Source organism: Carlito syrichta, unplaced genomic scaffold (assembly GCF_000164805.1).
Source record: "Carlito syrichta isolate Samal-C Ts95f unplaced genomic scaffold, Tarsius_syrichta-2.0.1 Scaffold303242, whole genome shotgun sequence".
NCBI classification, from domain to species: domain Eukaryota; kingdom Metazoa; phylum Chordata; class Mammalia; order Primates; family Tarsiidae; genus Carlito; species Carlito syrichta.
The window spans coordinates 547949-574440 of NW_007247338.1; the positions used below are offsets into that span (position 1 = coordinate 547949).

Consider the following 26492-nt stretch of genomic DNA (forward strand, 5'->3'; position numbering starts at 1 on the left):
AAAAAAAAAAAAAAAAAAAAGGTAGCAAAGATTCCAACAGGCACAGACTAGACATCCCTGCAGTCAGGTTAGGCTGCTTCTCTTCCGTAGTCAACACCAGCTGTGTGGCGAGGCGGGTTCTCCCCCTCTAACCTACACGCGTTCCAGGCTTCTCTGGACGAGGGGGCAGACGGGGGGTCGGAACGCCTCTGGCGACCCCGGCAGCCACGGCAGCCAGCTCGAGCTCCCCCGCGGCGAGGGGACAGCGCCTAGGAGTGCTCCTCTCTGGGCGACGACCCCTGGCTCCGGTGGCCTCCTCTCCGCCCCCTGCAGGCCGGCCGGGGGCACCGCGCAGACGCGGGCCGGGGACCGGAGCGCGCGGGCCCCAGAGCGCGCCGGCCGGAGAGGGTTCGGCCGCGGCCCCACGAGCCCCAGACCGGCCTGCCCGGCAGACGCGAAGCCGATCGGGGCTCCCTCCCGCCATGGCGCGGGTGCTGATCGTGGGCGCCGGGCTCACGGGGAGCTTGTGCGCCGCGCTGCTGAGGAGGGAGACGCGGGGTCCGTTGTACCTCGCGGTGTGGGACAAGGCTGGGGACTCAGGTGGGTTGTCTAACGGCCAGAACCTGGGGAAATGGGTCGCCGGGCCGGCTTCTGGGGTGGCACGGGCCCACGCAGGAGAGAGCGTCTGAGCAGGAAAAAAAAACCGGAGACCCGGTATCCCCGAGCGCCGGGGCGTGGCGCATGCGCGGTGCGCGCCACGTCACGTGATTAGAGACTTCCGCCGCCGCGGGCGGGAGGGGGAGGAGGCCGGAGTGCCGGGAAGTCCTCCTTGGGAGGCCTGAGCGGGCAGGGTGGCAGGGAGCCCTACTTGAGTTGGCAACGGTTTGGATTACCGCTGTCCCTAATAAATGGATTTGTGTCTTGCTCTGTCTCTGCCTTTGCAGGCTTCTTCATATTATGAGCATCCTGAAGCGCTCATAGACTAAGACTTTCAGATCTAGTTTGCAGAATCCTATCGTTCTGATGAAACTTGACTGCATGAATGGAGTATTAGTTGATGCGTTCATTCTACACTTGATTCATCTTTCTTTCTTTTTTTTTACATTTTAAAGATGTGGGGTACGTTTCAGCGTTAGGTGCATAAGTGGGCATCGTCATAGTTGTGTTTTATTTTTGTCAATTCACTGATTCCTTTTACTAAATATATGCACAAGCAGTAGGGCTGCATTATTCAATTATTCATGATTATTTTCTTAATGCAGTGTAAAAAGTGTTTCTTAGTATATTTTTAAAATAATCCATTTAGGATTACCTGGGGTGAATTGTTATTAGTTGCAGTGTCTCCTTGAAATGCACTAATACCTTTTCCTCTGGATTAATTAAAGGGGGAAGAATGACTACAGCCAGCAGTCCTCACAATCCACAGTGCACAGCTGACTTGGGTGCTCAGTATATCACCTGCACGCCTCATTATGCCAAAAAACACCAAAGGTGAGTTAGTTGCAAGGGGTGGAATCAATCTCAGTAGTTCTATGATGTAAATAAGATACAGATCACCAGTTTCTGACAGGGATAAACTTTAAATTATTATATAATCATTGTTGATGGTGTTAGCAGTAAAAAGTTAATCTGAGTAAAGTAGGAAACTATAACACCTACCTCATAGGGTTGCTATGACAGTTACATGGTTATGTGAGATGATACATAGAACATTCTGTGAGCTTAATACATCTCATGTTGGTGTTATGGCAGAGGACAACTAGCTGCGATGGAAGTCAGTTTTTTTAACCCAATTTAATATTGTATACTAAATATTAATGCGTTGTTTATTTTAATAAAGTTTACTTTTTAAATATACTTATGGAGAAATGGGATTTTGGCTAATGTCAGCAAAAGACCTATGGAGTCTAAATGTTTCTGTTCTTTATCTGTATTACAAGTTTTAGCACAAAATGTATATTTAGTTGATCATAGGAAGATTTCTAGTTATATTTAGAATTGTAATCTCTGAAAACTGGAAGAGAATATAGTGTTTTAGAGCCAATCATAGTAAATATTTACATTATATATACACATATTGATTTATTTCAGTTTTTATGATGAACTGTTAGCTCACAGCATTTTGAAGGCTCTGACCTCTCCTATTAAAGGAATGATGATGAAAGAAGGAGACTGTAACTTTGTGGCACCTCAAGGAGTTTCTTCAATTATTAAGCATTACTTGAAAGAATCAGGTGGGACTAAGATTTTCTCTGCCTAAATTTTAAAATTAGTGTTTAAAAATAAGAGTTAAATAATTAATAAATAATTACATATTGACACTATACAGAAAATTACAAAAGTAGATGCTCTACTTACCACTCAGTCTTTCTTCTCCCAAAATAATCACTGATAACAGTTTCCAGTGTGTGCTTCCAGAAAAATGTTTATGTGTCAGTCTATTGAGCTACATGGCTGTCTCTGTCTACAATATAGATATTATATATAAATAATATTTTTATGTTTATTCTTTTAAAAAATATACACAAAGGAGATTTTTGTATATGAGCCATATCTTGTTTGGTTCATATCTTGTGTCTATTTTTATATCAGCAAATTCAATGTGCTTCATTTTCTTTGTGTGTCTAGTACTATATGGTGTAAGCATACTATCCTTATTTATTCACTTTGTAGTAAATATTTAGGTTATAGGGGAGTGGGAGATTGTTTAAGTTTTTGCAAATACATACATTGTTGCATGTCCAAATGTGACATGCTTTGTATAGGCTATCTTTAGCATCAATTACTGACAGAATAATAGCTATGTCAAATTATATGCGCATTTTAAATTTATCTAGGTTGTGCTATATATTCATCTTAAAGAGTATCCCATTAGTAATAATGAGAATGTTTCTTTACCCACATCTGGGTACTATGGACATTTAAAATCTTGCCAACGTAATAGGTTAAAAATGGTATCTCTTTGAGATTTTGATTTGCATTTTCTTAATTATGAGTGAGTCTGTGCATCTTTTGTTAAACAGCTCTTGGCACAGCATGATCACATAATAAATGCCATTTGGGTTTAGAACATTGCTCCAAGATTCAGTTTATGACAGTGTATTAGAGTTCTCTAGGGAAACAGAACTAGTAAGGGTGTGTGTGTGTGTGTGTGTGTGTGTGTGTGTGTGTGTGTGTGTGTGTGTGTGTGTAGTAAGAGAGAGAGATTGATTGATTATAAGGAATTGGCTCATGTAATGAGGGAGGCAGGTAAGTCTCAAGATCTGCAGGGTTCGTAAGCAAGGTAGACTCCAGGAGAGCTGATGGTGTACTTTGGTGTACTTGCATTCCAAAGGCTGGCAGGCTTAAGACCCAGGAAGAGCCGATGTTTGAGTTCTAGTCTGAAGGCAGGAAAAAAGCTGATGACCCAGTTCACAAGCTGTCAGGCAGGGAGAACTCTTCTTTATCTGCAGGATGATCAGGCTTTTTATCCTGTTTAGGCCTTCAGCTGATTGAATGAGGCCCACTGACATTAGGGAAGGCAGTCTACTGAATCTACTGATTTATGTGTTAATCTCACCTAAAACACTCTCACAGAAACACCCAGAATAATGTTTGACCAAATATGTGGATGCTATGTGGCCCAGTCACGTTGATATATAAAATTAATGGTGACACCATTGGACATTTTGTGAGGTGCCACCATCTCCTTCATATAGTACCATAGCTTATCACTTTAAAAAATCTCATTTTCATCATGATAAATCACTTGACTCAAGTTAAATGTATATATTTAATGAAATCCTCAGGTACTTACTAACTGTATTATATATCCATGTGTGCATGTGTAGAGACTTAGAAAACAATACTGCAAAATGAAGGCCCCCTCGGAAGCAGCTTTCTCAGATTTTATCCTGCCCTTTGGTCTCTGGCCTCTCATTTTCCCCTTAGGTTAGCCATAGAAACTAAAATCCCTCTTGTCCAAGTCAGGTCATAGAAATCAGAACTCCAGCCAGGCTCGGTGGCTCAGCCTGTAATCCCGTGCCTTGGGAGGCTGAGGTGAGTGGATTGCCTGAGCCTGCGGGTTCGAGACCCGCCTGGGCAACTTGGCGAGACCTCATCTCTACAATAATTCAAAAAATTAGCCAGGCGTGGTAGCGTGTGCCTGTAGTTCCAGCTACTTGGAAGGCTGAGGTGGAAAGATCTCCGGAACCCAGCAGGTCGAGGCTGCGGTGGCCAGGAGTGGTCACTGCACTCCAGTCTGGGCGACAGAGTGAGACTCCAACTCAAAAAAAAAAAAAGGAGAGAAATCAGAACTCCTTTCCTCCAATCATCTGACCAACCTTTTGATTGTAAGTCATAAGACTTCCATTCCAGAGAGGTCTTGTCCCATACCCATAAGGAAGGAATACTTTACAGGGAGGCCAAGAAGAATATGAGCAGAGAGGCTTTGCTGAATTACCCTGCCAATTCTGTTAACATTCGATCATACCCTTTCTGTCCAATCATGTTTCTTTGCTGCCTATGCTTTGCTGAACCTAAGCATATAAATGAACAATTGCTCCTTTATCTTTGAGTCTTTATTTTGAAGACTACCATGTCATATAAAATTATGATCAAGTAAATTTGTATGCCTTTTCTTCTATTAATCTGCCGTTTGTCAGTTGATTTTCAGTGAACCTTCAGAGGGCAAAGGGGGAGTTTTCGCTTCACCTCTACACATGCATACATACATACATACATAATGAAAAAGTCAGCTGGACATGGTCGTATTTGCCTGTAGTCACAGCTGTTTGGGAAGCTGAGGCAGAAGATTTGCCTGAGACCCGAAGGTTGGTGCTGCAGTGAGCTGTGATCATGCCACTGCACTCCAGACTAGGCAACAGAGTGAGACCCTGGCTCAAAAAAAAATAAAAAGAAAAAAATACATCACTAAAGCATGCAGGTATTTTAAATCAGTGCTGAAATGAGCAGAAAAGACAGTGTCGCTTGAAGGTCATCATAGATGGAAAGGATCACATTGACCTAGAGAGGATACAGAAAGGATGCTTCATGGACGAGGTTGGGCTTCACCTGAATTTTTAGTGACTATGAACATGAAGTGTCCCAGGTACTGATAAACAGGATCTTTCAGTATGCTTTTTATTTTCTCATTCTATCTTTAGTTATTTCTTTTGTGTACATGATACTGAATAGAAATAGATTCATTAAGCAAAAGTTTTACGGAAACTGCAATGTGAGGGAAGTAAGTACTAGTGTATTTAGGAGGCTTAGTGACCCAATTTTCCTTTCTTATCTTTGAGGTTATGATTCATAATTCATTCTTTTCTACAAATATTTCTTAAATACCTAGTATGTGCCAAGTTCTGTGCTATATATGTTATATGTGATACATAGAAGCTAAAAAGGCATAATTTATAGCTCATGAGGCTTACAGAGTAAAAGGAAAGACAATATTAAACAAATAATTAGGCAAATAATTATTAAAATAGCCTGTGTTCAGTGCCAAGAGGAAAATGTGATGGGAGAGTACTCTAGATTATGTTTCTCTAAATTCTGATTCTTCTTAATGAAGGTAATTGATCTATTGATGAGAACTTTCATTTATCTTATGGAGACCTTTTTAAGTTCTTTAACAGGGGCTATTAATCCCTTTATTAGGAAATATTGCTCTTCTTGCTATTATTAGAGATAATTAATTGCTAATACTTTTACTGAAATGTATACTTACTCTGCAAAGATGATGAGCATTAGTCAGATGGATGTAGTTTTAAAACATGGCATGACATTTTTCAACATTTCCTTATCTGTCCAATAAATTGGTATTGTGTATCTGTCTACTGGTTGGTATATAGTAGCTGCTTAATTAAAGATAGCTATGGTTATTGCTATAGTTTTATAATTCATTGTGGTAGTATTTTTTTCTCCATAGCAGGCATTGATAGGGAAGTTCAAGGATGCCAGAGGGGGACAAATTCCCACTAGATTAGAAAGAAAGTAAGGAAAGAGAACCTGGGGATAGTAGAAGACAAGCTCATTGAAGAGATCAAGTTTGTAACTATTCACATCCCCTGCATTCATAGAAAATCCTAATAATGTGAACATGATTTGGGGTTTTGGAGCAGGTGCAGAAGTCTACTTCAGACAGTGTGTGACCCAGATCAACCTGAGAAACGACAAGTGGGAAGTCTCCAGAGAAACAGGCTCCCCCGAGCAGTTTGATCTTGTTGTCCTCACGATGCCAGTTCCTCAGATTCTGCAGCTTCAAGGTGACATCACCAACTGTGAGTCATCTGCCTTTGCTGTTTACCTGCCTCAGGGACTTCTTTGATGGAGGATGAATTTGGTAGAACTCTCTTTGCAAAGTATAGATGATAGATTCTATTGATTTGCATGTTTTAGAAAACCGAAACTTATGGTCCAGTTCATGATATTAATCTAGGTCAAAGTAAAATCTATATAATTATTTAACTAGTTAAAAGTTGAACATTTGTCTTATTATTGTTGCCTTCAAGAAGTCAGTGTCGTTGATGGATATGCAGTGATTTGGCCTAAAAGAAGAGCAACCTCTTTGTGGCCATTTTGGAAAAAGGAAGGTTTTTATGATACAAATACTTGCTTGGGTTGCCTTGTTTTCTGTGTTTTTACTCTCTGGGCTTCCCTCTAGGTATTTACTTCTGTTGAGATAATTGCCCTGCCCCATTGTGAAAGAGAGGTATTAGAGACAGGATGGGTGGTAGGGGATGAGCAAATTATGGTGAAGGAGCTAACTTTTTGCCAAAAGAGACAAAATTATAATAAAGAAACTAAAATTCAAAGACAATTTCTCTGAAATAATAAAGCAAAAAGCATTTGCTAAAAGTATTGCTAAAGACAGCAAAGGTATCTTTTAAGAAAGAGTGTATGAACGATTAATAAATTGAATATCATATCTTATGTAGTAAGTCAAGTGTCACTGTTTTATCATGTGGAATAGATGTTCATCTGGAGAGAAACTATTAAACCATTGTAGAAAAATTCTTTAGGAAAGCTAAAATTTTGATTGATCAACCTGAGCAATTTTGATTTATCTAGCTTAGAAATCAAGTTTTGTTTTATCAACCTGAGAAATGACAAGTGGGGAGTCTTCAAAGATACAGTCTCCCCTTAGCAGTTTGGTTTTCTTGTCTTCATAATGTCAATTCTTCATGTTTCCTAGGGAGCATTGATTTTGATACACAATTTTCCGGGCTCACGCCTGTATTCCAGCACTTTGGGAGGCTGAGGCAAGAGGATTGCTTGAGCCCAGGAGTTCAAGACCAGCCTACGCTACATAGTGGGGCCTCATCTTGATTTTAAAAATAATAAATAAATAAATAAAATTTTCACTGAAATGGCTCCTAGTAAGGGGCTGGACAAAGACTCAGTTTCTCCCAAAGAAAGCTGGAATATGGGAAAGGAGGATAAGGAAACTGGGATGGAGTGAATTTGTCACCAAGTATGATTTCTTTATATCATCTAAGTCTGATTTTGCTGTCTATCTCTTCAAAAGATTAGCCTCAATTCCATTCAAACACAGAAAGAACCTGATATGAGTCTTCTAGTCTTTTTGTACTTAGGGAATTAACTCTTTTAATGTGTTCATTTGAAGTTGGTGAGATTATTTTTACATATGGTGAAAATAGTTAATGAGTCACCATCAAATTTGACTTTGCAATCAAATTTTATAGTGACATAAGTAGGCTCTGTGAATTCTTGAGTTTTATTCCTATTCACTTACTGGAGAACATTATTGAGTATGGAAGATTATTATTAAGTCCATGTAATATACTGATTAGAATTTGCAAATTAAGACGGTGTTTTTAAAAGCTGCTCTCTAATTGCACACTATATATTTATTTGCTTTATGTGTTTTATATGCATATATGGTTTGTATTTTTTAGAAATATTTTGAAATAGGATTTTTTATTGACAATGTTTTATTTTGTGAATATCTAAGTAATAGAAAATGATATTTAAATAGTGACTTTTACTAGGTTTTATAGAAATTGTAATTCACCTACTATCATTGCATTTCTTTCTATCTTTCCTTGTTTTTTTGTGGCAATTTTTGCCTTATGATTTTATTTGATTGATAATAGAGCTTCATTACAATTATTTCCTTTGACTTACAAAATTGTCTTTTCGGTATCATTTTAATTTTATTCTGCTTTCAAATTCACCTTGACTGATGAATGAGATGCTCTTTCTTTTATTTCATTTGTCTGGCATATCCTTTTACTTTAAGCCTTTCAAGAATACTTTTTTTCAAATGTACCTCTTTTTTATTTGTTTACCTTTGAGTCCAGTAACTTAATAAACATATATCTTATTGTTACTAACTTTGAGTCCATTTTTCATGGGGCATATTGTCCATTTTCACCTTGAAGTTTCAACTTTTATTTTTTAGGTAAATTTTCTTCTAATTCTTATTTGAAAGTTTATTTCTGTTCCATTTATTATTATCTCAGAGTATCTACAAAAACATAAATTATCTCCCTCTCATAGCTGCTATTTTCTCTCAACTCACTTCCAACTTTGATCTTTGTTTTATTACTTTTAACTTTTCTTCTAGCCTTCTCTCCATGTCACCCATGTAATTTTCACAAGAGCTCCTCTTGGCCCCTTCCTTGAAGTCTTGTTCCGAAGAGGTCAAGTGTTCTTTTACTGTTGTTAAATTAATGCCTGAGTGTTTGTTGAACTAATTTGCTTCCTGGCAACATTTTTCTGACCTGTATTTTTCATCAGCTCATTTGTTAGGTTCTGTTGTGTTACCTTCCTCCTTTTCTCTACATAGGTCCCTCACTAACCATAATTCATCTTCAAATGGGAGCAATATTGTCAATTTTATAAAGAATAGTATTGTGGGACAAGACCAGACTTTTCAATTAAGGTATTTGTTCTCAGAATATTAATGCTTTCTCTGTAAATTTTTATCTGTGAAAAATAGAATGCTAGTAGTCATTAATATAATAATATATTTGTTAACATGGAAAGATTTAAAAACCTTTTAACTTGAAAAAAGATAAAAATATGTGTTTATATTTCTTTGTCATCTATCAAAAATAGTTGGACAAACATATTAATATTGGCCAGATATGATTTTCATTTTCTTCTTTACAAATTTTATTTGTTTTTTTCACTCTGTCGCCCAAACTGGAGTGCAGTGGCAGGATCACAGCTTCAACCTCCTGGGCTCAGGTGATTCTTCCATTTCAGCCTCCTCAGTAGGTGGGACTACTGGCATGTGTCACTACACTTGGCTTACTTTCTTGATTTTTAAAAAATTTTTTGTTGAGATGGGGTCTCATGGTGTTGACCTGGAACTCCTGGGCTCAAACGATTCTCTTGCCTCAGCCTCTTAAAGTGCTGAGATTATAGGCATAAGCCACTGCATCTGGCCATTCTTTACAATTTTTGAAGCATAACATTAAAAATAAGAATACTCTTATTATTAGAGTTGATCATACTCAGTGATCTATCAAAGAAACAAAGAACAGAGTGCCATATGTTCTCACTCATAAGTGGACCTTGAACAATTATCATAATACTATAAGAAAGGGATTGGCAGTAGTGGGAGACTGTCAGGGGAGGGGAGGTGGGACTGGCATTTGAGGGAAACTGCTAGGGGAGAGAGGGGAATACCTCATCAACAAGGGTACCTGCATAATCAACGTTTGTATACCGAACCCTGAATTGTACCCCACATCTTTATAATAATAAATGGAAAAAAATTAAAATAAAAAATAAAAACTGATCAGGTTGATACTATTTTTTAAAAGTCCATTATGCTGAAAAGGAAATAAATCTTTTTTAGTGAAGGAGTATTATGGGATATGTAGGAACTTATGATTTTTAAAAGTTTAAGAATAATTAACTTGGCATATTTGAGTGAGGGTGAGGGTCTTTGGGATGTTTTATTGACCTGCTTAAGAATTGGACCCCATGCAAAACAGTGTATTACTTCACTGTTACAAAATAACTCTCTCTGACAGTAAAGGGTTAAAACCACAATGTCTTTGCAAGACCTTTAACATCTGTGGCTCTAAATCAAAGGGATTAGAACTTGTACTTTCTCTTTACTTTATAAATCTCAATAATGACTTCAGTATGAGACATTAATGTCTACCCTTCTCTCTGTTTTCTGGTGAACCTTAAATATGCTTTCATTTGATTATTAGACATCTTAAGCATCTGCAAAAGAGACATCCACTTACAAAGTCAGATATTGCCATCTAGTGGATCAAATATATATTGCTGTTCCTCGTAGAATCTTTAAACTAGAGAAGACTATCACGATGATCAAAATGTAGAATAACACTGTAACTATGATATAATTCACAAAACTACATATCATAAGGAAATAAATTTAGGCTCATTAGAATGAACTAACTTATCCAAAGGTGCATGATTAACAAATGACAGAATAGGGGATTTGCTGCAGGTCTCACATTGGTACAGACTATGAACAGTGTTGTGTCTTTGAGTTTCTTCTCATTCTCTCTCTTTGTAAATAATATGTAGCCTTTAGGATCAACATAAACACCATGTCTTACATGAAATAGTTCTCTTTTGATTATAATGTGGTCTGGAATTTCCGTTATCCAACTCTCTCTTCCTCTAATTTGCTTTTTTATGGAAGAAACAGAACTACTTTTTGTTCTTTTGGCAATTATTTATCGAACATTGTTTATTAAACATTCTCCCAGCTGGGAGAATACAGAGGCCTCGTGTATCATGATGTGAGCCTCTTATGGCTTACCTTCTGGTTCTATAATTGTGCTACTCTCTTTATATTAATATTAACAAAATGGTATCAATTCTCAAACCAATCATAGGCATTATTGTCATCTACATTCTTGGTGCTGAAGCTGAGTTGTGAATCTCAATAGTGTGACTCCAGACCTTGTACACTTAACTGTTATTATACATGATTCTTCCACATGTACTTTGTCTTAAACAATCTTATCATTGACTGTTTCATATAGGTATGCGCTCCAGGCTCCACAGGCATCCTGCAGCAGAATCCGACCTGGGCAGTGCCTGTGAGAAAGAGCTTGCTGTCTACCATGCACAGGAATTCCCCAATCCCCTGTCCCTTAAAACATTAGGTGCAGGAATTCCCAATATCCCCTCCTAGTGCTCACATCCCCTAACTCGTGCTTCTAGTTAAAGCATTCATCTCCAGTCCCACTCTCCCATTTTCAAGAATCTACCAGCCTAATCCACCTTGAGATCTTGCAAGAGAAAAATACTTTACTTTCTCCTGTGTGTGTGTGTGTGTGTGTGTGTGTGTGTGTGTGTGTGTGTGTGTGTGTTTGTAGTCATCACAGCCTATAGAAACACTAGCTGAGCTGAGCATCTCTATCTTAGATTGGAGAGTAGGGAAAGGAGAGTTGGGTTTTCACAAATAACTCATCCTGTAAGTTTGTTAATTTCTGGTTGCTACATGATATCAAATATGTGATAAAAGTGCAGACGATCTCAATAAGGAAACTGTAATAACCAAAGGATCATATCCATATGTGAATATTGCCTAAAAGAAATGAAAACCTCTCTAGAAATATAGAACTTCTTAGATCTACAATGGCAATAGATGCAGATGCAGATGTGGAATAGATACACATGGTATGTTCAATGATAATTTAGGAGAACATGGAATTATTTATATAATTCGATAATACTCCACCAAAGAAGCAACCATTGTTAAGTCTTAAAGTAGATAGTTTTAGACTAGGGTAATGCTACTTTATTTTAATGTACAGAAGTTTTCAATGTATAAGATATTTATTGAATGATTTTGCTTACATTTAACAATTATAGCACTTGTTCATAGTTTTTTAAAGTTATGGTAAATTTACAGATGGCAAGTTTTAAAATGAACTTTTAAAATAAAGATCCCAGGGGTACATTTTTATCTTTCTAAGGATTCCCTAGTTGTTAACTGCCTTTAAGATCACATAAATGCTATAAAATTGTGCAAAAATAAAAATGAAGCTTATCACGCCCTCCCTCATTCTGTTCTCCCTCTTTCCTGCCTCTAGCTACATACACTGTCTTCACCCATCCAGTCATCAATCTGAACCTTAATGCTATACTTAATGTAAAATTATTCAACGTCTCTTAAAAAATACTTTCTGGGCAATTGCCTTACTAGACTCTGGTATGGCCATGCACTCTTGGAGTTATGCCCGTCACTTTGTTTTCTGGCTTTGACACCTTTCCCTACCTTGGGGAGGTGAATCTCCTCTTTCCATCTCTCTCTCTAATTTTCTTTCTAAATAAACTATATTTTCTAATCTAAAAATAAATACATTCTGTATTTTACATTTTATTTTATAGCTAATATACTTTATTGCTAAAAATTTGAGAATAAAAATAAAATATAACTCACTCATAATTTTATCCCCCATAAATACTAACCTGGTTAATACATATGTCTAGATATTTTATTTTTATAAATATTTTTTACTACCTTATAACGGATTATAAATATCTTTCCAATGCCAATGAATGTTCCCATGCCTCATGATTTTTGCTACATGGTGTTCTATTATTTGAATTTATCTTGATATACTAAACAAGTTTGATGGACATTTAGGAGGTTTCCAGTTTCAAAAGGGTTGCTTTGATAGTGTAATCTGAAATAAAGATTATTTTTACTAATCTCCTTTATGAAAAGTTATTTTTATATAGATGATTGATGATTTCTGTTCTCATTTTGCTTGTCTAATCTGTTTTATTTATTTGAGTGTACTTTAGAATCAGGTTTCATTAAAAACTCCTGTTGAAATGCTGATTTGAATTACACTGAATTTAGGTGTTAATCAAGGGAGAGTTGGTGTCTTTACAATAGTTCATCTTCCCATCCAAGAAAATGAAACATTTCTCTTCTTGTGAGGTATTTTTATGTTCTAGGTAAAATTTTATAGCCTTTATCACAAGATCTTACACATTTCTTGTTAGACATATTAAGAAATATTTTACGATATTTGCGGGGATTGTGACTCTCCACAAAAAGATTACTCTTGTTGTTTATGCTTTCTTGGTTTTAGATGTTTTCAGAGAACACCTGACTGAGTTTTAAAATCTAACATGAAAAGAATCAGTTTCTTTTGATAGTCGAGTTCAATCTTTTTATATTTACTGGGGTAACTGTGATGTTGCTATCATTCTATTTATTGGTGTCTGTTGTTTATTTTGTTTTCTTCTTTTTTTTCATTTTCTTATTTTTGCCAGCTTTATCGTGTATCTCATTATTCCTTCCCTTACACTGTTTGTTTATAGTATCTACAATGAATTTCCAATCTACTCATGATTATCTTCTTATTTCTTACAAACCTATTTATAAACCTATTTACCTTCCTCCTGATCCTTCCTCCCTCAGCCAACAAATATTTATTGAATGCCTACTGTATTCGATGTTGCTCATAGATTAAAAACTTTAGTCCTCCCCCTTCTCTTCCATCCCCAAATAATTTTTATTACGTTTCAAAACTGATATGTTAACTTATAACAAACGAAGCAATTCAAAGATGATCTAACAATCCATTCCCAGGCCCTGCCTTCTTCCCATTCCCCAGATCTCACTGATGTTAATAGTTTAGTGAGTGCCTTTCCATACTTGCTCCAAGCATAGAAAACTTTAGATGACTGTGGGTGCCTCCAAAATTATTGTCTTGAATTTGATTTTTTACTTAACATTCTTTCAGTTGAATACACTTCATTTATTTTTATTTAACAGCTGCATAATTTATTTTTCAATTTGGAAGTGGTGGAATTTAGTCTTTCATCATTTATTGTTTTTAATAGACATTCACGTGGTTTCCAGTTTTTTTTTTTTCCCCTGCTGAAAATTATGTCAATAAACATCCTTTCTTTGTTATTGTTGAGATGTGGGGTACCAGTGAGGGTTAACTTCATAAGTGGACTCTGTGCAGGTGAAGTTTGGGTTTCTAACTGGCCCTCACGCCCCCTGGTAGTAAACCAGATTCCATTTGTGTTTGTCTTGTTTATATATCCTTATGTACTGGTGATTTTTATTCTGTATTGGGTGATACGATCCCCAAAGTGAAATTTCTGGGTCAAAAGATCTGTATGTTTTTGGAACCAGCCATGCTGTCCCTCGAAACTGGACTGGATTTTTTTTAAAAAGTGTGTTACATATACACAATAGAATACTATGCAGTCATTAAGAAGGATAAACATATGGACTTTGCAGCAACTTGGATGGATTTAAAGTCGATCATACTCAGTGATCCATCACAGAAACAAAGAACAGAGTACCATATGCTCCCACTCATAAGGAGACCTTGAACAATTATAATCCTGTAAGAAAGGGATTGGCAGTAGTGGGAAACTGTCCGGGGAAGGAGGTGGGATTGGAAGTTGAGGGAAACTGCTAGGGGAGGAACGGGCACACCTCATCAACAAGGGTACCCACATAATCAACGTTTGTATACCTAACCCTGAATTGTACCCCATATCTTTATAATTTTAAAAAATCTGTATGTTCTAAAAAGTATTACTCTACAAAAAGTTTGTGGTGATTCTCATTCTTAATGTCTAAGAGTGCCTGTTTTTCTATATACTCATTTGCACTAGTGATATATATCACTAATGAGCCACCATATCCAGCCAACATGAGATATTTTAATTTTTATAAATGTTTTAAAATTTCTGCCAAAGTGATAAGTACATAGTTCTTGCTTTGATTTATATTTCCCTTGACTGAAAGTGATTATCCCAGTGGTTATTTTTCCAGTGTGCTATTTGTTTTTTAGGAGCATTTCACACATGAGAGGTATTAATATTTGTCATACAGTATTACAAATATTTCCCAGACTATCATTTAGCTTTTGTTTATGTCATTTGCCATGATAATTTGTTAAGATTTTTATTTAGTTAAGTGTGTATTTTTCTTTTATAGATGCTAGATTTCCTGGCTTGCTAAGGACTAGTTTCCTGACTCTAAAGTCATATAAATATTCTAAATTACATTCAGAATAATTTTAATTTTTATACTTTACATTATAATTTTAATTTTTATACTTTACATTAAAATCTTTATCTGGAATATATGTTTATATAAGTTATGAGATAGGTGTTTAGCTTTGTTATTTTCCTCACAGAGTATTACTTATTATATCAGCACCACCTATTTAATAAAAAATTATTTTTCCTACCTAGAATGGAATTTCTAATTTTCCATATGTTAAATTCCATATATGCTTTATTCTGCTTCTGGATATCTATTCAGTTCCATTTATTTATTCCTGTGCCAGAACCATCATTGTTTTCTTTATAGTCACTTTATGGTTGTAACTTATTTTTAAGGAGTCTAAACTATGTGAATTGTAAATATATGGCAGCTTTTATTAAAAAATATTTATTTATTACATAGTTGTGGGGCATATGTGAGGATTTGCTTCATAAGTAAATTGTGTGAGGGTGAGGTTTGGGTTTCTAGTGAGCCCTCTCTTCCCTGGTAATGGACATGAAACAGCTTTATTTTTCCCAAGACAGCTCTCAAACTTCTCTGTGTTGAATTCCATGTGTTTCTGAAGAGGGTGCCTTAGTGACATCTTGGTCCTTTCCTACAACTTGCTAGTCAAGCTGGCTGTTAGGACAGTCTCACTTTGATTTTGCAGACTCACTTGTGTTTATGTTTAAATGTCAATCTCAATTTAGAGCTCATTCTCTCCACCCTGGCTAGACTTGTGTATGGAGCCAAGGGGATTGTGACAGAGGGGATTATGGGGTCTGTTTTTATATATATACCCCTTCAGTCTTTCTTGAAACTTCTATAGACTCTGTGCTCACAGAGCCATTGATTGCTTCTAAGACTGGCCGTTTGCTGGTGACATGGAGGTGGGATTGGCTTCATTGTAGTTCATTCCCATTGTCTGTTGCGTGGTAGTAGTCTATATGTAAACAGTGTGTGTTGTGTTTTCTTGGCCGGTGGGCAATGTGTAGCATTCAGAGGGAAAAGAAAATAATGCTTTAGAGAGAAGAGAAAGTCTTCACAAAAAAGCTGGAAATAGAAATGTCTATTTTACATTTTGGGGGCTCATTATGAACTGACAGTGGAAGGAGATCTTTGTGGTAGGGAATTTTTCTAGATAAAACTAGGGATACAGATTTTGGGCAAGTTGTAGTGAGCCTTGAATGTGAACATGTGATGGACAAATGACAGGGGTCTTAGTTCATCAGAAATACTGAATCTAGGGATGAGGGGCAAGATGGCAATGGGACAAGACTGTGAAAGTCTCCACAAAAGGTAGCTGCTGCAGCTGGTTCCCACCGCCACCACCATCGCCACCACCTCTGCAAAAGGTGGCTTCTGCAGCCAGTCCCATGCATTGCACCACCACCATGGCCCAGCCTGTGGAATTCCCAGCTCCCTCTCCTGCCCCAAGTCACCCCACAGTGGTAGGATCAGCTGGAGCCCAGAGTCAGATCAGTGGAGAGAGAGGATTGGAGTGGACCAGGGAGGAGACCCATGCCCAGTAAAGAGGTGCCCACTACAGCCATTTTCTCTGTCCCAGGACCAGGCAGAGACCTGCATCATGCTGTGCACAGCTCCACACAGCTCTGCACAGCCTCCAACTTGGGACACCTAAGGTAATCACATCAAACAGGGAAAGACAGAAGCCCCTCCCCCATGCTGGATTGGACACAGGTTGGATCTGAGTGGCAGACCGACAGGCAGCAAGCCGACTGAGTCCAGATCTGATCCTTCCACAGCAGGCCTGGGACATCTGCCTCTAGCTATGAGCAACCCTACCAGCCTGCGATGAGAGCTGAAAGGACGTTGGGCTCTTAGGAATGATCTCAGAGCAAGCTTGATTTGTTGTTTTTACTTTTTAAAAATTTTTATTATTTGACTGTTTGTTTTGCTCATTCTTCTTGGTTTTTGTTTTCCTTTTTTTTTTCTTTTTCTCTCTTCCCTCTGTTTTTGATAACATTTTCATACTTGCCTTATTTCTGTTAGTTTACTGATTTCTCTTTTTTTGTAGACCTCCTGTTTGTGTAGGGGAATTGTATATCAATAGGAAGGTTGGTTGGTTTGTGTATTTGTATGATTGTCTGTATGTTTTAGGCTTTTTGTTTTTTTAACTCTTCTCTGTCTTTGTGTCTCTTTTCATTTGATAATCAGTACTTTTGTCTGTTATGCCTCTTACTCTTCTCTCTCTCTATCATCCTCTTTCCCCCACTCCTTCCCTGTTCCATTCCTTTCCTTTTTCTTACCTCATTTTACTTTCAGGGAGCAAACTTACACCCCCACTGCATGGAGAGATTGTAAGGCAGTGGGAAAGGGGTTCCAGGGTACCTATACACCTGTCGGTAGATACTGGGATCTGCAGATAGATTTTGAATCACAGCTCCCCCCTCAATTAAATCTCAAAAACTGCAAATATGTATAGCCCCCAACCCATTGTCCAGCCTCAGAATTGAACAAAGCTAGAGGATTCACATAAGGAAGAATAGGAAATTGAGCAAACAGAAGTAAAAGCAACCCCACCATCCCCGAACAACAGAATCAAAGAAGAGGGGGAAAAAGTGGGGAGGAAAAGCTACACAAATGAAAAAAAATCAAAAGAAGAATATGGGCTTCAGACCCCTGGGATGTCAGACAGTGAGAAAACAGACTTCAAAACACAAACAGTGAAGAGCCCCCAGAATAATGGGTCACATACTACAAACTGAGATATCAAGACATTAATAGAATGAATAAAAAGAATTGAGGAGAGACAAGAGAAAAATAGAAGAGAGTTGATAACTGAGATAACAGCAGTAAAGAATACTGTGATTGAAATAAATAACAAAGCCAGGCTCGGTGGCTCAGCCTGTAATCTCACGCCTTTGGGAGGCTGAGGTGAGTGGATTGCCTGAGCCCGTGGGTTCAAGACCCACCTGGGCAACTTGGTGAGACCTTATCTCTAAAATAAATAAAAAATTAGCCAGACGTGGTAGCACGCACCTGTAATTCCAGCTACTTGGAAGGCTGAGGTGGAAGGATCGCCGGAGCCCAGCAGGTCGAGGCTGTGGTGGCCGGGAGTGGCCACTGCACTCCAGTCTGGGCGACAGAGTGAGACTCCAACTCAAAAAATAAATAAATAAATAAATAACAAACTAATAAGCATGGAAAGCAGAATCAACCAAGCAGAAGAAAGAATCTCAGAGCTTAAGGATGAAAATATAGAACAAACTCAAACTGTTAAAAACATAGAAAAGAAGCTTAAAAAGACAGAACAAAACCTTCAGGAGATGAGCGATTATTTCAAGAGGCCGAACCTAAGAGTAATTAGACTTCCTGAGGCAGAAAGAGAAAGAGACCACCCTGGAACAAACATTCCATGAAATCGATCAAGAAAACTTCCCTCATCTCATCAGTAATGCAAAAATTCAAACACAAGAGATCCAGAGAACCCCTGCAAGACAACAAATGAGAAGACTAACTCCCAGAAACCTAATAATTTGCCTAAACAAAGTAGGTATAAAAGAAAAAATCCTAAAGGCAGCAAGAGGAAAAGGTCAGACTACCTGCTGGGGAAGACCAATTAGAATCAGCACATTTATCTACACTTCAGACTAGGAGAGCGTGGAACCCAGTCTTCAAAGTTATCAAAGATAGACAATTTTAACCAAGAATAACCTACCCAGGTAAGCTAAGCTTCATCAGCAAGGGAGAAGTAAAATCTTTCCCAGACATTCAGTCCCTAAGATCTTATGCTACTTCTAGACCACCTCTACAAGAAACACTTAAGAAAGAATTAAACACAGAAACAAAGATAAAAAGAGCAACATTCTTGATAAGCGTGCAGGAAAAAGATTGAAAACACACATGAATCAACCCCAAAGTCAAAAGAAAGACAACAAACAGAACAACAACAACTCTATAAGAACATTATGACAGGGATAAACTCTTACATTTCAGTAACTAGCCTGAATGTGAATGGACTAAATGCACCACTGAAAAGACATAGAATGGCAAAATGAATCAAATATCATGAGGCAACAATATATTGTCTCCAAGAGACTCATTTCACCAGAAAGGACACTCACAGACTCAAAGTAAGAGGATGGGAAGCAAAATTTCAGGTGAACAGAACATAAAGGAAAGCTGGAGTTGCAATCTAATATCAGACAAAATATCCTTTGAGCTATCAAAAATTTAAAAGGATACAGGAGGTCACTACATCATGATAACAGGTTCAATCCATCAACAAGAATTATCCATCCTAATCATATGCACCCAACATAAGAGCACCAACTTTCATAAAGCAGCTTCTAGGCAAACTTAAAAAAGATATTGACTCTAAAACTATCATAGCTGGGGACTTTAATACCCCACTCACAACCCTAGACAGATCATCAGGACAAAAAACCAACAAGGAGATCTGGAACCTCAATGTGACTCTTGACCAAATGGACTTAATTGATACCTATAGAACACCACCCAATGACCATGGAATATACATTCTACTCATCACTGCATGGAACGTACTCTAAGATAGACCACATCCCTGGCCATAAATCAAGCATAAACAAATTTCATGAAATTTTGCCATGTACCTTCTCAGAACACAGTAGAATAAAAAGAAATATCAATTCCAACAAAGTTCCCCCAAGACCCACAAAAACATGGGCATTAAATGGCATGATGCTGAGCAACTCCTAGGTCAACATGGAAATCAAAACAGAGATTAAGGAAGTTACCTGGAAACAATGAAAATGAAGAAACATCTTACCAAAATCTCTGGGATGCCATGAAAACAGTACTAAGAGGGGAATCCATATCTCTACAAATGCACATGAAGAAAATGGAAAGATCGCAAGTTAACGGCTTAACAAGTCACCTAAGGAAGCTGAAAAAGCAAGACCATCAAAACCCTAACTTCAGTAGACGAATCCAGATCACCAAAACAAAAGCCCAAATCCAATACATAGAAGACAAAAAGATAATACAAAAATCAACGAAACTAAAAGCTGGTTCTTTGAAAGAATAAACAAGATTGATGGTCCCCTAGCTAGACTGACCAAGAAAAAGAGAGAAAAAGCCCAAATAAATGCAATCAGAAACACAAAAGATGAAGTCGCATCTGACCCTGAAGAAATATGAAAGAGTATCAGAGACTACTATGTACACTTGTATGGAAACAAACTTGAAAACCTAAAGGAAATGGAGGACTTTCTGACATCACACAACCTCCCTAGGTTGAAACAAGAAATTGAGACCCTAAATAGATCATTTAGGGAAATTGACTATGTCATAAGTAAACTCCCTACAAAAAAAAAAAAAAAAAAAAAAAAACCTGAACCAGATGGTTTTGCAGCAGAATTCTACAAAACATACAAGGAGGAATTGATACCAATCCTACTGAAAGTATTCCAGGCGATTGAGAAAGATGAAACTCTCCCCAAATCATTTTATGACGCTAACATCACATTGATACCCAAGCCAGGTAAAGACCCAACAAAGAAAGAGAACTACAGGCCAATATCCCTCATGAACATAGATGCTAAAATTCTCAACAAGATCCTAGCAAACTGGATTCGACAACACATCTCAAAAATCATCCACCATGACCAAATAGGCTTCATCCCCAGGTTGCAAGGATGGTTCAACATTTGTAAGACCATAAATGTAATTAACTATATCAACAGATGTAAAAGAAAAAAAACCACATGATTATATCATTAGATGCAGAAAAAACTTTTGATAAAATCCAACACCACTTTTTGATAAAAACCCTCGAACATCTAGGCATAGATGGAACATCCTCAAAATAGTAAGAGCCACAGCCAGCATATTGCTAAAGACAGAAATTGGAATCATTTCCCCTGAAAACTGGAACAAGACAAGGATGCCCACTGTCACCCCTCCTGTTCAATAGTTTTGGAAGTCCTAGCTAGAGCAATCAGAGAAGAGAAGGCGATCAGGGATATCCAAATAGGAAAAGAGGAAGTCACGTTATGTCTCTTTGTGGACGACATGATTCTGTACCTTGAAAACCTAGGAGAATCTGTCAAAAACTTCCTTGCACTGATAAAGGACTTTGGCAAAGTCTCAGGGTATTAAATAAATGTGCAAAAGACAATTGCATTTCTATACACCAATAATAAACAAACAGAAACTCAAATAAAAAGCACAATTCCATTCACAATAGCCACCAAAAAATAAAGTATCTTGGCATCTTCCTAACCAGAGATGTGAAAGACCTTTACAATGAAAACTACAAAACACTGCTCAAAGAAATCAAAGATGATACAAACAAGTGGAAAAATATTCCATGTTCATGGATTGGAAGAATCAACATTGTTAAGATGTCCGTTCTACCTAAGGCAATCTACATATTTAGCGCAATACTCATCAAATTACCAGCAATGTACTTCTCAGACCTAGAAACAACAATACAGGAATTCATATGGAAACATAAACAACCAAGAATAGCCAAAACCATCCTCAACAAAAAACAAACAAACAAACAAAAAAAGCAGGAGGTATCACACTCCCAGACTTTAAACTTTATTATAAAGCTACAATAATCAAAAGAGCCTGGTATTGGTATAAGAACAGTCATATAGACCAATGAAATAGAATTGAGATTCTAGAGGCAAAGCCTCAATTTCTCAACCAACTCATCTTCCACAAAGCCTCCACCACCAACCAATGGGGAGACAAGAACTTATTCAGTAAATGGTGCTGGGAAAACTGGCTGACCACATGCAGAAGGTTGAAACGGGACCCCCTACCTATCCCCATACACAGAAATCAACTCTAAACGGATCAGAGACCTAAACGTAAAACCTCAAACTATAAGAACCTTAGAAAATACAGGAGACACTCCTATGGAAATTGGAACTGGCAACCAATTCCTGATCAAAACCCAAAGTGCCCATGCCATAAAAGATAAGATAAACAAATGGTACCTCATCAAACTGACAAGCTTCTGCAAAGCCAAAGAAACTATCAAGAGAGTAGAGAGACAGCCTACAGACTGGGAAAAAATATTTGCCAACTGTATGTCTGACAAAGGCCTAACATCTAGGAGCTACAAGGAACTCAAACGTACTGAAAAGAGAAAGACAAACAGCCCCATTACAAAGTGAGCAAAAGATATGAATAGACAGTTCTCAAAAGAAGACATATGAGCAGCCAACAGATACATGAAAAAATGTTCAGCCTCATGAATCATCAAGGAGATGCATTTAAAACTACACTGAGACACCACCTAACTCCAGTCAGAATGGCCACCAACAATAACTCAAAAATAACAGATTCTAGAGAGGATGTGGTGAAAAGGGAACACTTCTACACTGTTAGTGGGAGTGCAAACCAGTACAGCCTCTGGGGAAAACAGTGTGGTGATTCCTGAAAGTTCTAAAAGTTGACCTTCCATATGACCCCGCAATCCCCCTACTGGGAATATACCCGGAAGAACTCAAATCACTCTGTTAAAAAGATACCTGCACACGTATGTTTATCGCAGCATTGTTCACAATAGCAAGAACCTGAAACCAACCGTGCTGCTCATCAAAAGAGGACTGGATAAAAAAATGTGGTACATATACACAATGGAATATTATGTAATATAAAGAAGAACAAAATCATGAACTTCACAGCAACCTGGTTGGAATTAGAGTCTGTAATACTGAGTGATCTTTCACAGAAACAAAGAACTGAGTATCACATGTCCTCACGGGTAAGTAGACCTTGAATTACTACTGCAGACCTATAAGAAAAGGATTGACTGTAATGGGAAACTGTGGAGGGGAGTGGGGGCGGGGAGATGGGATTGACCGTAGTGGAAATCTGCCTGGGTAAGGGGGGGCACACCTCATCAACAAGGGTACCTGCACAGTGAATATTTGTATACCTAACCCTGAAATGTACCCCATGATTTTAAAATAAAAAAATTTTCAAAGAAAACAAAGAAATACTGAATCTATCTTTCAAAATCTAGCTGGATACTGAGATAGTAAATAAATTTACCTAATTGGGTTGAAAGAAAGAAAACACTTGTAGGACTTGGAGAAATGTTCAGAAGTCTTTAACCTTAACATATACGCTCCTTAAAGATATACTTAAAATATAAGTAAGCTATACTATAAAAATGCATAATATCAGAATTTACTATACACTGTAGAACATAATGATAAAATATTGCCTGTGATGAGTGCCTTCAACTTCCTTTCTACAGCCTCTAGAATCTCACATCATTCTTGATCAATAAAATGAAAAAAAGTCTTTTTATTAAAAGAAGTTTAAATTTTTGATGTTTCCTTGACATTTTGCTGAAAAGATTTTGATTAAAAACACAGGAAACAAAAAGTTCTTTATTCATTGAGTAACGTAATTCATTGCTTTTTTTGGCAGACCATCTCCATAGGAGGGAAAATAATTCAATTTCTGAACTTCTGACATGAGCTGCTCTGTTGGGCTACCTGCAAGCTTGTGTACTGGGCTCTCAAAAAAAAAAGTTATTACCATGAAATTTTTAATTAATTGAGTCTTGATTTTTACCTTTTACATTTTCTCATCTTCTTGTCCTTTTTAACGTGTTGCTTGCAACATAGCAGATTGGCTATTGGTTCTACTTAATATTTCTTTATCTAAGTGCCTGAGAGGCAGCCTAAGCTAATTTTCACCTCTCTGCCACTTTCCAAAAACACGGGAATCAGTGGAAACAGCAGAGACTTCCATCATCCTGGAGTTTAGGTTTAGTATGATCTGGCAGTACCATTATTGTGCTTGTTATTTACTCCCAGTTCTGACAGGACAGAAGGAGTTTCCTTACTTAACTGTCTCTCTGGGGAACTAATTAGTTGGGTTGGGGGGAAAAAACAAAACACAAAATTGAGGATAACTAGAAGTTGATGATAATTTCAACATCAAACACCATTCTGTGAATACTTATATGAAACACTTCATTTACTCTTCACAATTACCTTATGAGAAGTATTATTATCCCCATTTTATAGAGGTAGAAAGCAAGGCTCAAGAAATTAGATTAACTTGCTTAAAGTTCTGTAGCTGTTAAGTGGCAGAGCCAATGGTGGAATCCAAGTTTTCTCCAGGCTTTAGTAATTGGAGCAGTGTACCTTTGTGTCCTTTTAGCCAGCAATTTACTCATTACCAACTTGCATGATCTCCCCATGCTTGATACAAATGTATCATGACGTAAGTATTTTCACATTTTTTGTTCTTACATGCTTGCTGTCAGTAGATATATGACTGACATGTTTAAAACCTAGGCCCCTAGGTTGCTACCCTAATAAAAAGAGAGATTCCTCCTTGGTGCTGCCTTACTTACTCTGTACTTCCTTCCAACTTGGAGCTCTATTTTCATTTAGAGTTCTTCGATAACAGAAAGGCTTTAAAAAGAAATGTCCATACTAGAGATGGGGGTGAGATGAAAGAGCAGAGAGCTATAATTTATTGAATTGCGTCATTGTCACCAACTGACTCATCAACTGAATTGAATTAAACTTTTCCCCATCTGAGCTGGCAAAGACATTTTAAAGAAAGAAGAAATTTGAGAACTAAGATTTTAGCTTTCTGGCAGAAACCTCTGAAGATTCAAATAAAATGTGCTAAATCCAAATAAGAAAGTATCACCACAATCAACTACTAATTTTAAAGTAGGGAATTCTAAAACATGAGGTTTAAGAGAGAGAATGGGAAAGATAAAGAATGGGAGGACTACCAGCCTTCTTCACCCAATAAGCTTTTGTCCAAAGTTGTTTTTCTTTTTCACAAATATATCTTAGTGTATTATTTATTTTTTTTTTTAGCAGGAATTTCACTGTCTCCCAGGCTGGAGCGCAGTGGCATGCTCATGGCTCACCGCAGTCTCGACCTCCTGGACTCACACAATCCTTCTACCTCAGCTTCCCAAGTAGCTGGGACTACAGGCATGCACTGCCATGCCCAGCTAATTTTTAAAATTTTTTTTGTAGGATGAGGTCTTGCTATGTTTTCCAGGCTGGTCTCCAACTCCTAGTCTCAAGCAGTCCTTTGCCTCAGGCTCCCAAAGTGCTGGGATTACAGGCGTGAGCCACCATGCCTGGCAACAAATGTTTTTTATTTAAGATGTTTTATATTTGATTGCATCAGATTTATGAAATATGGCTATATGCTGACCAGACATTCAAATCACCTGTTATTCTTCAGCAGTCCTGTGTCCAGAGTCTGACATTTGACTTGAATGTCATGTAAACATTCTGACTTGAATGTTTACTTCTAGAAAGAATGAAAGAGAAAATCTAAAAGGTATTTGAATAGCCAGCACAGAACACTTTCATAATTTTTACCAGTGTAGAAGTCTCTGCTGGTTTGAGGAGGCTATTTAAACGTTGGCTTTTCCTAAAATGTTCTACATCAAATAGCCAAAGGAAACACTATATCAAAAGGAGAGTTTGCTTTCCATTTCTGTGACTTGCTAGATATTTTTTGCATCTTATGATTTTTCTTGCCAAACATATGAGAATATGAGATTTTTTCTTCACAAAGAGAAATTAAAATACAGTTTTTTAAAAAAATGGTAGTTGTCATCTTCTATTCTGATGTTGGATTCATTATATAAATATTTATTATTTTTGTATATTTTTTCATTATACAAATATTTGTTGAGCATCTACTATGTACTAGACACTGTTCTAGACATCCTGGGTACAACAGTGAACTAAGCAATAAAGGTTCCAAAAAACTTCTGTTCCAGTGGTAGGAGGCATAATACTCTAATATTTTCATTCTCTCAGGAGGGCAAGAAATAAGTAAATATCTGTTTAAAATGTAGTAAGTGTTGGGAGGGGAATGAAGCAAGATAGGGGAAATTAAAAATGATAAAGTGTGCTCTTGTATATAGTAAGAGCAGGTTTATGACATCGTCATTTGTGAGCAGCAGACACCTGAAGATAGTGAACGTGTAAGCCATGAGAATCTCTGGAGGAATATCCAAACAGAAGGGTGCATGTGGAAAAGCCCTAAGCAATGAGCACTTTGACAATGAAGCCAGTGTGAACTGTGTGCAATAGATTATAAGGAGAGGAAGTGGTAGGGCTTTGTGGGCTGTGATAAAGGCATTGGATTTTACTTTGTACCACATGAAATGCCATTTAAGGAATGATATGACCTGACTTAGAATTGAAGAGACATTCTTTTGCTGTTGTGTGAAAATTAGACTGTAAGAGGACTGGGTTGACCAGATGAACTGATATTGTAAAAGTAGAGGTCAGGAATGATGATGGCTTAGACTACAGCAATCCTGCAATACTGGTGTTATGTTGAGCCATGGTTGCAATCCAGATACATGGACAGGATCCCTGGTTTTTGCATCAATTCTCCAGGGTTCAGATTGCTAGAGATACTTGATTTCAAAGGTAGAGCTGCCAGGATTTACTGGTGGATTATATGTATGACCAAAAGAGGAGCCAAGAGTGACCTCTGTTTTTGGACTGAGCAATGGAAAAACAGAATTGCCTTTTACTGAAGGGAGAAGACTATGGGA

The 26492-nt window shown here is 37.5% G+C and overlaps 1 protein-coding gene across 1 annotated transcript in view; it reads left to right on the forward strand.

The window, feature by feature from the left end:
* Positions 1-366: 366 nt before the first annotated feature.
* RNLS (renalase, FAD dependent amine oxidase) overlaps positions 367-26492 on the forward strand; it is a gene marked incomplete at its 3' end in the record, with an annotated part of 232521 nt that continues 206395 nt past the window's right edge. The window contains exons 1-4 of the mRNA XM_008058196.2: positions 367-579; positions 1365-1470; positions 2071-2213; positions 6084-6242. Coding sequence (XP_008056387.1) covers positions 462-579; positions 1365-1470; positions 2071-2213; positions 6084-6242 — 526 coding nt within the window. The remainder of the gene's footprint in view (positions 580-1364; positions 1471-2070; positions 2214-6083; positions 6243-26492) is intronic.